This window comes from Zea mays, chromosome 2 (genome assembly GCF_902167145.1).
Source record: "Zea mays cultivar B73 chromosome 2, Zm-B73-REFERENCE-NAM-5.0, whole genome shotgun sequence".
Classification (NCBI taxonomy): domain Eukaryota; kingdom Viridiplantae; phylum Streptophyta; class Magnoliopsida; order Poales; family Poaceae; genus Zea; species Zea mays.
Window position 1 is genome coordinate 190,131,287 of NC_050097.1, and position 13,029 is coordinate 190,144,315.

The window sequence follows — 13,029 nt, forward strand, 5'->3', positions numbered from 1 at the left end:
GAAGCGCCAAGGACCTGGGGTCCGGGACTCCTTTTTCATGTGCACGCAACATACGCTACACTAACACTAATAACACTAGTGCACTTTCTATATATCTTGCTGATCGACTACAACCTGTAATTGAACCAGATACAAGAAGTGAAGCCCTGCATGCCCCCAGGCTTTTTTTTTTTGGCCCCCTGCTCATGCATTCCAGCCATTCACCCTTGGCAGTATAAGGGGGTGTTTGGTTTGCCCCTGCTAAAATTTAGCACCTATCAAATCGAATGTTTAAACCTCCGTTCGGGGTATTAAATGTAGTCGGATTATAAAACTAATTTCGCAGCCGAAGATTAAAAAGTGAGACAAATCTAGTACAGTTGGTTGGGTCTATATTTCATACTCCTATTTGAAAGTCAAACGTTTGATGTGACCCGAGCTAAGCTTTAGTCCACAGAACCAAACACCCCCTAAATAGTACCGTCTCCTCGAGATCTGCGCTGTGCTAAGTAATAAACAGGCAGCGATCCAGCGGCGGCATGCTTCATTCCTTCCTTCCTTTACAGTAAAAATGTCAATGTCAAGTACCCAGCTTTGGCTGGTCATTACTCATTAGTACCACACCACCGGTGGTGGCAGCGCTAGAACCCGTGTGCATTGCGATGCCACGCAGGAATCTTTCTGTCAGATCGATGACGCTGTTTCCCAGTGACGAGTGAGTGAAAGAGTCTAGGACTGTGTCTTCGTGGTGATTGGCGGTCCTGCAGATTTCGCTCGGTCGCTAGGAGCAGCAGCTCTGAGAAGAAATAATTCACAGCTTGGGTAGATTTGTTCCCCCCACGCAGCGGTTGGGCCTCATTATTGATTTGTTCATTCAATGTGCACGTATACGATGATGTCTCAGGGCCGGCTGAGGGACCGCAGGAGGGAGGGAGGCAGAGCTCGATCGGGCGGAACTACAACCTGGGTAATTAAAAAAACGAAGTGCAACATTGCATGGTACACAACACAGAACTAGCTACAAGTAGATAGCGTATGCATGCAGTGGAGTTGAACTCGCTCGCTCAGTGGCGGGGCTGGGCTTGTTGGTTGTACTAGCTAGCTAGGCTGCTGAACTGATGATCAGGCAGAGGCAGGCATTCATCGTCGTAGGACGTACTACTCCGCATCGTAGTAACACGTCCCTGCATGCTCCCGGGCCCCGGCCGACTATGGACTGCACTGCACTGACCCCGTGGGCACAGTATACCCTATATACTCTCGTACGCTTCCTCCTGTGTCCCGAAATAAGTGTTCGTCGGTACTGATTTTTTTTCAAACTTAATTAAATTTGTAAAGAGTATTAGTAATATTTATATTATATCTCTCAATAAGTATATAAGGCTCTATCTAACTATATTAATTATATGCTATAATTTATAAATATTGTATATATATAGTTAAAGTTAAAAGTACTTCAGTTTCTTGAGAAACAAGAACATACTCGGTTTCGATACGGAGGGACAAGTACAGGTACAGATACGGCCCATACGGATCCAGTGGATGTATAAGAATATACTCCTATGTAGTAGTAGTACGTACTAACGCACTCGTGGTGTGCTTTTGTACCTCCCCCTTTCGTGCTTTTACTTCCGGATCCATTCTTGGGAATTGTGAGCAAGGGTGGGGGCTGCACATGATGTGGACAAGGGAGGCAACTTTTCAAGAATCGGAAGATGCAGCTGGGAACGCAAGCACGTACAAAGGAATTAACATCCCTTACTACCGAGCGTAAGTGTAATTTTAGCTTCCTCACCATCTAGCTCTGCACTCTAAGTATTGACCTCAATTCAATTCATATGTATTTAGGTACATTAAGGTATATTAAATTAGTTTAATTTACACTTCAATCCACCTCAATACATGTGTATTAAGATCAATAATAGAGCATCCAAACTATGTCTAACTGGAATAAAAGTGTGTTTGATTTGGCTTTTGGCTCTAAAAGCCAAACTAAAGGATTGGCTTTAGAAAGCAGTTTATTTTTAAATCCTACTTTCTCGCGGTGCAAATCTGAAAGCACCAATAAATATACTTTTAGTGGCTTTTAGATAGAACTATAAAAATATATATGAAATAACATTTATCGGCTTTTAGTGATTTGCATTAAACATTTTTTTAGCATTTTAAGAGCTCACAGTCACCGTCCAACCAAACAAATTCTAAAACTGAACATAAGAAGACAAATAAGAGAACGCTAGTGGTTGTCTATTTCTGTTCTCCAACACTAGCCTGCATAATGGATGCTAGTTTTATTTATAGTTTCAAATATATGAATCACCGTGTATTGCTATAGTTTTCTATATGTACTGTACCCTCACCCTCTCAGTCACTGCATGTCATCTCCGTCTCTCCATCGGCCGTTGAAAACCCGGCGCTTTGCAGAAGTTTCTTGCATTCTTTTTGTTTCGTCTCGGTCCCCTGCGAAGCTTTCCCATGCATTTATTTTAAACCCGTGCTCTGTCGACGCCGTCGCGCGGATCCATGGATATATTCCCCCGGCAGCCAGCTAAACAAACTTCTGCAGGCAAAGATTCGTTTTTCCGGTGGCACGTTTACCGTCGCTTTTTGTACCTTGTTGTCTAGTCTAGGAGTGGTAGCTGCAGCTTGCATGTGCGATCTATAGTACTGCAGATGCTTCTGGGGGGCGCTACTACGTAACCAGAGGAAAATGGTTATACCTAGCTACTGTAGCATAGAATTAGGAATTGTAATTAGCTTTATAAAATTTTATTGTTTGGTTGTAAGTATAATTGAGATTTGTAATCAGAAACCTAATTTCATAAAATTGGACTATATAATTGCACATAAATCTGGCAGTACCAACCGTATCGATGGATTGCTCGGCGGTCAAATTGGTCGGCAGTCTTAGAGAGGCCTCTTAGGCCGTCACGCTAAGGCCTTGTTCGGTTTTCACGGATTAGAGACTCGGAATAATTCCTAGCCGGATTACTTCTCTAATTTATATAAATTTTGATGAATTGGAACTAAACCGGGTTCATTCCAGTGAAAACGAACGGCCCCTAAGTCGCTTGGCAGACGGCTGGTTGGTTAGCGAGCTGTCTTTGTGAGGCCTTCTAGACCCTCTCCGCCCGGTTTCTAAGTACAAAACTATAACTATATATATATATATATTTATTATGTGTTTGTTTGGTGTTACAAATATTGATATCTTTTTTATATAAAAAATGACCAAAGATAAATAAGGCAGCAGCAGAATTGATGTAGTTTTTCTACTGTAACTTCCGGCGGGAGCGTGTGTGCTATTTTTTTTTTAAACGCTGCTATTGCACTTCAGCCAAATAGAGTAATTGATACCCACCTGTTCGCCATTACTAACATCTTTCAGGACGTCCACGCAGCACAGCGATCTGCAGGCGGGGGCGGAGGCAGGTGAACGCGAAATCCTAGGTGGCGTGATCGCTTATAAAACCGTCTCAGGCGTCACTAACGTGGAGTGTGTCAGTGTCCTCGTCGTTGTCGCGCGCTGCGAGCTGCGGCGACGCATTGCGCCCCGTCCGTCCGTTGTAGGGAAAGGCCGGAAAGACGATGGAGTTGGACGAGCATCATTCATCAGTCATCACACTGTCCAGCTGATAAATGCCCCGCCGAGTCCTGCTCCTACACGGGCTGGACTACAGGAACAGGATCAGGGACGCTGCGGGATGTTCAATTCAAATGCGTGCATGATTCTGCCATGCCACGAGAGCACGCCGCGGCGCCCACAGCAGAGGTAGAGTAGAGATCTGTTTCGAAACCCGTCGCAGCGGACGAAATGACATCCGTTGCTTGCTGCGCTCCTGAATCCCACGCGGAGAAGAAGGGCCGCGCGCGGCAGTCCCGGTCGTCGTTGCAGGCGTGCACATGAACGGCGCGCCCGGTACCAGTGCCACCTCCTCCTGCCTGGCGCTGCCTCGTTGACCATCCGCACGCGGGCAACGAACGCGTCGCCGTGGTCGCGTCGAGGCGCATCATGCGGCATGCTGCGGCGGCGAGGATGCGAGGCAGGCGGCTGCATGTTAAGCCTGAATCAAAGCGCCGTGGCCAGGAGCCCCGCTGCCCCGGATGGCAAACCCGTATTTTGATGATCAGGCTGCTGCGCCGCCGGCGTGCCGCGCTCCAGGCATTGGTACACCCGTTTCAGCTTCAAACACGTCGCGTACACGGATGTGCCGTGCACCCTCGTGTGACCTCTAACAGGAGCTCTAGAGGCTCGGTATTTGGTGGGACAACGGAGACGTCGTTTCTAACGAGTGACTCTGTGACCGTAAAACAACACGTTCCTGGTTACTCGTACGGTTTCATCCTAAGCCACCACGTATATTGATTTTGTGCGAACATCTTTTCAGTTGCCTACACGTGTAAGACATGAGTCGTTGCATGAGTGAACATAAAACAAATCATTTTAAGCTATTTGGTTGCATCCACAAATAGGACCAAAATTAACATACCTAGCCGACCAGGCTCGCGCTTGCCTGATTTGATGTGCTTAGTCATCCAATCAGCCGGATTATGGAATTAGATTCACCAAAACAGTTGTACTCTATAAAAATTTTGTCAAAAACTACGTCTCCACCAAATTCAGGTCCATCGAAAGGATCAATGAGGGCTAGTTTATCCGGTTTTATCGTGGAGATCCTCAAAAGATGCTACACATGACTTTCACACGAGGAGTGAAAGTTGGTTGAAAATTACCCAACACAACCACTAAATTGAGTTGGTTGAAAATTACCCAACACAACCACTAAATTGTGGAGATCCTCAAAAGATGCTACACAGAATCCACTTTCACACGAGGAGTGAAAGTTGGTTGAAAATTACCCAACACAACCACTAAATTACGCAGCATACCGTTTCATTGTCAGGATATCATAAGAACAAAAAGGGTTATATATCGTTACCATTAGACATCGTGCAGCACATCGGAATAAGAACACATTGACGTAGTGGAATTAGTCAAACGTCCTTGCATATCGGCACGAACAACAACATGTTCACCCGCCTCCCTTAAATTTGTTACTCGTCAACACTACAACAGCAATAGTAACGTCTTCACAGTATCCACATGTACATGTATGAAACATTGTGACATCAGCATGCTAGCATCGTACACGCAACGACAGAGACAACGACACGCGTCTTGAGCGCCCGCAATCCTAGCCATAGAGGCGACGACCACTAAGATGATACTATCAAACACTCCAGCCTCTTTGTATATACATAGATCATTGCTAACAATTTTATTCTGAAGAACCATTAGTGTTCTCATAAATTATGATTGCAAGGGTAAAGGTGTTCATGGGCACTCCAATGGGTTTGACTCCTCACTCCTCTCGTTTTGTTCTAAATTATTTATTTCGCTCGTCGCTGAAACACTGCAAGCGTGTGAGACAAATTCACTGTATATATGCAAGGGTAAAGGTGTTCATGGGCACTCCAATGGGTTACAGATACTAACTTCAAATCATCGACCTACTAGTTATTAAGGGTCACCGACAATAAATCATGCATCTAACTTGATAGGTCTATCCAAGGGTTGAAGGTGTAAAGCAATAGACTATGTTGTGTCAGGTGATTCAAGTGTGGATGTCCTGTCATGGATGCAATGCCCCCGTAGTATAAACGACTTAGATCCGGTCTGCACAATATGAACTACAAATGTTACTTACTTTCATTTTTATCCTTACTTCGTGTAAACGAGTTAATTTAGAGATGGTTGAATGGCCTTTGGAATTCTTATATGTTGGTTTAAATGCACACTCAAATACTAAACTTTCATATCCTCTCGTTGATATACACATATGCCACAAGTCCACTATGGACCGAATGTCACAACAAGTTTAAATACTCCATCCGTTCTAATTTATAATTCGTTTGACTTTCCAATGATAACTATGTCCACTGGTCTTACTCAAAAATCTGGAAAGAATAAAAAATCATTATAGGTTTGTTTATGATCAAATATACTTTACATATGACTTATTTTTTTTAATTTTTTAATAATTTTCTGAATAAGACGAGTGGTCAAAGTTGAGGTTTAAAAAGAAAAACAAATTATGTTTTGAAAGAAAAGGTAGTAGGTTTTAGTTTGGTTCTAAAACGTTGAATTTTGTCGCTCGTCTACGATTTTGATGACAGTCCATAGATTTGACACAATAATTGTATTCTGGCTTAATTTAGTGCTCGACCGGACAATGTTCATCTAAAGTATCGAACGGTATCGGCCAAGATCACTAGAGAGGAGGATACTAATAAAAGCAAGTTAGAATATCGTTTTTGTTTTGCTTTTTTTTGTCATGTTTAACTCTGGTGTGCCTTAACCACGTTAATTTTAATATAATTCCTCTGCACACACAAAAATCAAACACATTGGCTCCGGTGCAACGACAATTGTTTGGGCTTGCATTCCATGGACAGCACGTGATACGCACTGCGCGCCGGTCGGGCGGGCCACATGGAACGGTGCACTGATCCAAGAAGAGCTGCTGCGTGCCGATCGTAAAACCGTCTTCTCGTATCCCTGCAACTTGACGCCACGTACGACAGCGTAACACACAAAATAAAATTTAGTTTCCGAGATGCACGTCAGGGTACCATTGACCGGCCAATAGGCATGGCTTCCCTGTCTTCTTTTCCTGCCGCCGAAAAAAGAACTCAGGTTTCGGAGATGCATCCAAAACCGCAGCAGGGATTGTCCACCGGGGGGACCTTTCCAGAAATGCACGAGGAGGACTGGAGGAGACGGGGCAGGGGGGGAAGAAAGATGAGAGATGGATGCCGTTCCCGTCCGTGTGTACAAGAAAAAGCTCGTTTCGGAGGGGTTTGTGAAATGGCGGACGGGTTAAAAGGAAGGCGCAAAAGATCCTGAAGAAACCGAGAAAACGAACGGTGGGATGGCTGTGGCTCGCGCTCGGCGCACGCAGGAGACGACGCCGGGCGCTGGCGGACGTGTCACGGGTCTGCCTTGAAAGCTGCATCTCCAAACTTCCAATCCCTCGCTCCAAAACACCCAGACAGACAGAGCGACACATATTCCCTCCCACCGCCCACACGCTCCCCGAGGCAGGAGCACACCGCACTTGCATTGCATTGCATTCACTCGTCCACTCCACTCCCTACTCCGGCTCCGCAGTCCGCACTCGCAGGCCACCACCTCCACCAGTTAAAATAGCCGGTCACCCGCTCAGCACGCCTCGTAATCTCAATCGTATCGTCCACCTCAACAAACCTTCGTCCACGCTTCGACTCCTGCAGGAGTGAGGGAGAGAGTGATGGAGAGGTGCGGGAGCTGGGACTGCGACGCGGCGGCAGCGCAGAAGGCGGTACCGGCGCCGTTCCTGACCAAGACGTACCAGCTGGTGGACGACCCGGCCACGGACCACATCGTCTCCTGGGGGGACGACCGGGTCTCCACCTTCGTGGTCTGGCGCCCGCCGGAGTTCGCGCGCGACATCCTCCCCAACTACTTCAAGCACAACAACTTCTCCTCCTTCGTTCGACAGCTAAACACCTACGTGAGTCGCCTTCGCACTTGGCCTTGGTTTAGCTAAGCCTTGGAGGCCGCGCGGAGCGCGGACGGATGGTGACCGCCGGTGACGGCAATGCTGCAACGGGCAATAATGCAGGGGTTCCGGAAGGTCGTCCCGGAGCGGTGGGAGTTCGGGAACGAGTTCTTCCGGAAGGGGGAGAAGCAGCTGCTGTGCGAGATCCACCGGCGGAAGACGTCGACGTCCGCGGCTCCGCCGTCGCCTCCGCCATTCTTCGCGGCGCCTCACTTCCCGCTCTTCCACCCGGACGCCCCGCACCACCACCACCACCACCAGTTCGTGGGGGGAGGAGACGACGGGGCTGTGGCGGCCGCGCACGTCGGCGGCGTCGGCGTCGCCCTCGCGTTCCCGCACCCGCATTGTTGGAGGGAGCCGCCGCACTCCGCCGCGCCGGTAGCCACGCGGCTGCTAGCCCTGGGCGCGGCTCCTCCGGCGCCGTCGTCCCCGCTGCCGGCCGCCGATGCCGGCGGAGGCGGGCGCGCGGCCGTGCTGGTGGAGGAGAACGAGCGGCTGCGGCGCAGCAACGCGGCGCTGCTGCAGGAGCTGGCGCACATGCGCAAGCTGTACAACGACATCATCTACTTCGTGCAGAACCACGTGCGCCCCGCGGCGCCCAGCCCTGCCGCGGCCGCGTTCCTGCAGGGCCTCGGCCTGCAGGCGCGCAAGAAGCCCGCCGCGGGGCCGCTCAACCACTCCGGTGGGAGCACCACGTCCAGCAGCTCGCTCACCATCGCGGAGGAGGAGCCCTCGCCCCCGCCCCCGCCGCAGCAGGCCGACAAGAGCGCCGGAAGCAGCGGCACTGCGCGGTCTGCCGCCGACCGCGCGCCGCCCACCATGCTCTTCGGAGTGCACCTCAGCGCCGCGCGAGGCAGCAAGAGGCCGGCTTCCCCGGAGGAAGAAGACGACCAGTCGCCCACGTCGCCTGCTGGGAAGCCACGGCTGGCGCTGGAGTGCGCCGGCTTGAGCCTGGCCGTCGCGGTGCCCTCCGCCGGCGCCTCGTCCCCTGCTAGCACTAGCTAGCTAAGCTCACTCACCTTGCGCGCAACCTGACGCGCGTTTGCATGCTGCTGCATGCAAACGCAACGGCGGGCGTGGCCGTTTTGTTGTTCTAGCTCTAGTTTGATCGACGTGTTCCATTTGAACCGGTAGATCCAGATGGGTTCTCTCTCGTTGATGTGTCTAGTGTCTTTCGGTTAGGGTTCACGCTAGACTTCCTCCACTAATTGCACTGCCGTGCCAACTGCCAAGCACTCTGAGACGGGTGCCATAACGCCGTTGATCCTCTGGTGAACACATCCAAAAGCTGCGTCTTTTTTGTACAGAAGTAGTACTCGTTAGTCAATTTTACCCGAGGGTGAAGTGCTCGTGCTCGTAGCAGCAGCTCAGGTAGCCGCTGCCTAGCTTGTTCCGATGCAGCTTGCTATTCTGATGATTTATTTCTGATGTGTGGCAGCCATGGCTAGCAATCTTTCGGGGAGCGGCGAGTCCGGAAAGACGAAAGAGAGATCTCTCAGCTGTTTCATTTATAAAAACCGCCTTTCCTGAGCCCTGTTCTAGCTAGCGTTTCTCCTGCCCTCGTCGGCGTTACCTTTTGCGTGCGCTCATGGGAGTCAAAGATGTGAAAGGCAGTTACTCCAGCTGCGAGTACTGCGCAGGGGCTCTGGGCATTGCTCGCAGTCGCAACCGCAGTCGCAGCTCACATGCTGTCACAGAGTGACGGGGCGGGTCGATCGGACTGCCGACTGCGACTGGTGAGAGAGTACAGGTTGAGCGCGACGCCGATGCGTGCGTAGGATAGGAGTACAGTCTCTTGCATGTTTCCGGGCTGCCGCGGCCGCAGCACAGTACACTACTGGCTACTCATTCATACTACGCAGGCATCAGCTTCTTGTAGCCAAGGGTAGCTGCAGTATAGACCGGTGTCCGTGAGGGAGCACCGGGAGAACGCTGGGCAGCGACGGATGGGTCGGTCGGTGGTGCGTAGCTGCGAACGACGACGGAACGTGTGGTGTGAGATGGGATGTCTTGAATGCAGCTGCTACGTCATGTGGTGTGTGGGGGTGGGCTTCTGTTTCTTCTACTGGCTTCTGCCGCCGCGACTGCTGTGTTTGGCTGCATTATATTGCTGCAGCTCCAGCCTCCAGCACGAGCAGTCAGGCAGAGGCGGGCCCGCGGGGTTTCCCACGATATTCTGAAAACCCAAAAGGGAGACTCTGATCGGCTTCAGTTCCCTCGGAACGTGATAGTTCTGGCAGATTCCTCCGGGTCCGCGGCATGGATAGTTTTGTCACACTGTTTTTTTAAAGCTGCCATATCAATATTTATCTAGGAAATAATGTGTTCTGAGTTTTATTTCTCATAAAATTCTATCATTACTTAAAAAACGACTACTATTTATTTTATGTACGTTGCAGCCGAGTTGCAAAGGCGCAGAAATTAAAGACTGGTTCAATATTCCCGAAGTCGAGCAATGGAGTTAATCCGCTCGAAACTGGTCAATCAACATGGCTTGGTTTTTGGAGTTGTATCGGCGTTTCGGTGTACACTTTGATGCAGTGCGCGCACCAGTTTCTGGTTTCGTCCAACAAGGTCCCTGGGCGGAGACAGCAGTCCAAGACAAAATTATTTAATGCGGAAACAAATCTGCATCACCCCGAATTGGCCCCACCAGTCAGGCTGCCTGCCTGCTCCTGAGAGAAGATGCTCTCTGGCACACGGAGTGAGTGAGTGAGTGAGGTGAGCTGGTCTTGTCACTCGTGGCGGGCCCTCTCCACTCCCCAGTTCGCAGAGACCAGAAGCTGAGGACTGGAGGACCGAATAATCAACGGCCGCGATTCCAAGGCCGTTGCCATGAGGGGCAGCCGGATCGATGTAACACACACTCTCTCTGGTCTGAAGACCAGTAGCTAGCAAACGGAAAACGGGGCCTGATCATCGAATCTACTGGTACTCCCTCCAGTGCAGTAAAGGTAGTCGTTTAGGACATGATTGTGCATACCAAGGAGTGATTAATTATCATAGAGTTTTCCCTGTTTGCCCCTATTAAATAGGGATATGGGTGCATTAATATCACTAAAACAATCAGGCTTGATTGGTTGCTGCAGCAGCTCCAAGGCATTTTAGACTGGAGGTCTCAAGTTCGATTTCTCTTAAATGCATCTTTTTTTGTGCAATTACTAGGGGCAACAACGTCCAAATCCCAGACCCACGCGCGCTATGACTTCTTTTTGTGAGTATACTAATAAAATTTATTTGGCTAACATTTTTTGTTTGTTTATAAAACTATTTAAAACAGCGCTAACGACAAAACTTTAGAAAGAAAAGCCGCCATCCGTTCGGTTTTATCTTGATACTTTAGAAAGAAAGCCATCTCTGTTCACTGTTCGGCGTAGCCGGGTTGCTTGCTGGTGTGACTTGTTGTGAGTAGGAGGAGGAGCACGATAGCAGGGTCAGCGATCTTTGACCGGCCAGCCAGGGTGTAACCGGAGGCTGGAGACTGGAGCGGGGCTACAGTGCCTGACAGCCGCTGAGTGCATAGTAGCAGCAGGCGTAGCCGTTCCCGCGCGGGGCCAAAAAGATGGATGGATCCGATCAGGATTTCTGAACAGGTGGCCATACCGTAGGCAATGCTGTGGCCTGTGGGTAGCTCGTGGTAGACGTTTGATCTACCCATCTAGGGGCCTGGCGCAGGCTCGCAGACCTGCATCACCTGTGCGTCTCCCAATCGATGATACAGGTAGAGAAGGAGGCCTATCCGAGACCGCGACGCTGCCGGCCGTCCCGTGCAGCCGTGCAGGGAGCATCGTTACGGCTTTTGCTGTTGTTAGTACGAGTGAAGTACACTGGTTCTGGTCTCGATCTACCGCTCGATCTTCAGGTGGTGCGCCCAGATGCCGATTTGATCGCTGCTACTACCCCGGCCGATGGCCACGATCCATTGCCCCGTCTCTCTCATGCACAATGTTCTCGTGGTGAGCGGGTCCGGGTCTGTGCGCTAGTCTAGTCGCCTGCACCAGGTTGATGAGAGAACATGCATGCTCGACGAGACCGCCAATAGCACCGTCTACCAGGGGCGGCCCCTCATGTCAGGGTCTGTCCGAGGGACTGCTATTAGCAGCGAGCAAAAGAATCTTTTTCTTTCGGCCAATCCCAATCCCATCCGCAGAACCGTTCTGCCTGACCGCGCACACGGTGTCACTCAAAAGCGCGGTCCGGGTTCATTTACGCTTATCTGACCGCGACGTGTCAGTCCCTCCCTCCCTCCCCCCGTGTGCATTGCTTGCTTGCTGCTCGCCCTTTCCTACACCTCGTTGCCGATGGCAGCCCTAGCGCCCATGCCTTTCGAGTCTTTTTAAGCAATCTTTCTTTCTCCTCGCCGCTTTTGGCGCTTCTGTCTGCGGGTGAGGGAAAGAGGGAGAGGGGGCCGGCGCTTCCTTCGTTCAAAGCCGAAAGCTACTGCACAAGGTTGCGGTGGAAATGAAAAGTCAATCTCGCCTCCGTCCACCCCTGCTGGCATCGGATTTTTGGATGCAACTTCTCTGCAAGCAAAGCAATGGCGATGGACGACGCAGTGGCGGTGTATCCTCTCTCTCTCTCTCTCTCTAAAAAGCGCCGACCGGGAGCGTCCACGCCCTTCGCTCCTCACATACGAGGACAATGATTTTGGTTAAAGCAACGTTACTTACTAGTATGTGGGTGATGCTACCGCACTATTCTCTCCGTCCAAAACACAAGATTACAATCCCTATCATATTACTCGCTCCTTTCGTCCACAATCTAGTATTACGGTCTCTGTGTGTGTGTGTATTTTGAACTGAGGGAGCAGTGGCTCGCAAGATCGACTGGAATCTCGCCGAGTACAGACAAACAACCAACGTGCTCGCTCGCAGTCGCAGTTACTAGAATCGCAACCCCCCAAGCCCCTGCAACTGCAACACAGCGATATGATATGCATGGCCTCTGCAACTGCATGCGTCCGTCACTGTGGCAAAGCATCGCGAGCGTAGAGCTATAGCGAGCAGGCATGGAACAGTAGGCGCACCATCACGCAGCAGGCAGCAGCAGAGCAGTGGCCTGGCCAAGATAGATGCTGGCAGGCATCGCTGCCGCTGCTGCAACAACAAGGCGATGATGATGAGTTATGATAAGACGCGGCTCCCGACCTGACCATAGATGCGGCGCCTTCAATGGCGTGACGCCAGCCGTGCCGGGGGCCGCAAGGTGGCGCGCTGGTCGGAGGGAGTTTCTAGGTTATGGCTTATGAGCCGTGACTAGGTTCTGCGAGCGGCCCACAAGCCTGCCTTGGGCCAACACTCACCTACGGCACTGCCTCTGTGTTCTTAGGCTGTGAGCTATGAATAAGTTCGGCTTGCGGCCCACTATCCGCCTTGGCCCAACTCTCCAGTAGGAAACTAGGCTGGGCTTCACTATTATTTCTTTCCTGTGCCAGGAAAACCAACAAAAA

General features: G+C 50.5%; 1 protein-coding gene across 1 annotated transcript; it reads left to right on the forward strand.

Moving 5' to 3' along the window:
• The first annotated feature begins 7,213 nt into the window (after positions 1-7,213).
• Positions 7,214-8,732, forward strand: LOC100283853 (uncharacterized). The gene is made up of 2 exons (NM_001156751.1): positions 7,214-7,532; positions 7,644-8,732. Exons 1-2 carry the CDS (start codon positions 7,290-7,292, stop codon positions 8,583-8,585), a joined length of 1,185 nt encoding a protein of 394 aa, NP_001150223.1. The 5' UTR covers positions 7,214-7,289; the 3' UTR covers positions 8,586-8,732.
• The last annotated feature ends 4,297 nt before the right edge of the window (positions 8,733-13,029 follow it).

Bases quoted from the DNA above. Each gene is read 5' to 3' on its own strand.
- LOC100283853 (NM_001156751.1), top strand. From the start codon at position 7,290: ATGGAGAGGTGCGGGAGCTGGGACTGCGACGCGGCGGCAGCGCAGAAG. The intron at 7,533-7,643 runs GTGAGTCGCCTT...GCAATAATGCAG, and splicing joins TTCGACAGCTAAACACCTAC to GGGTTCCGGAAGGTCGTCCC.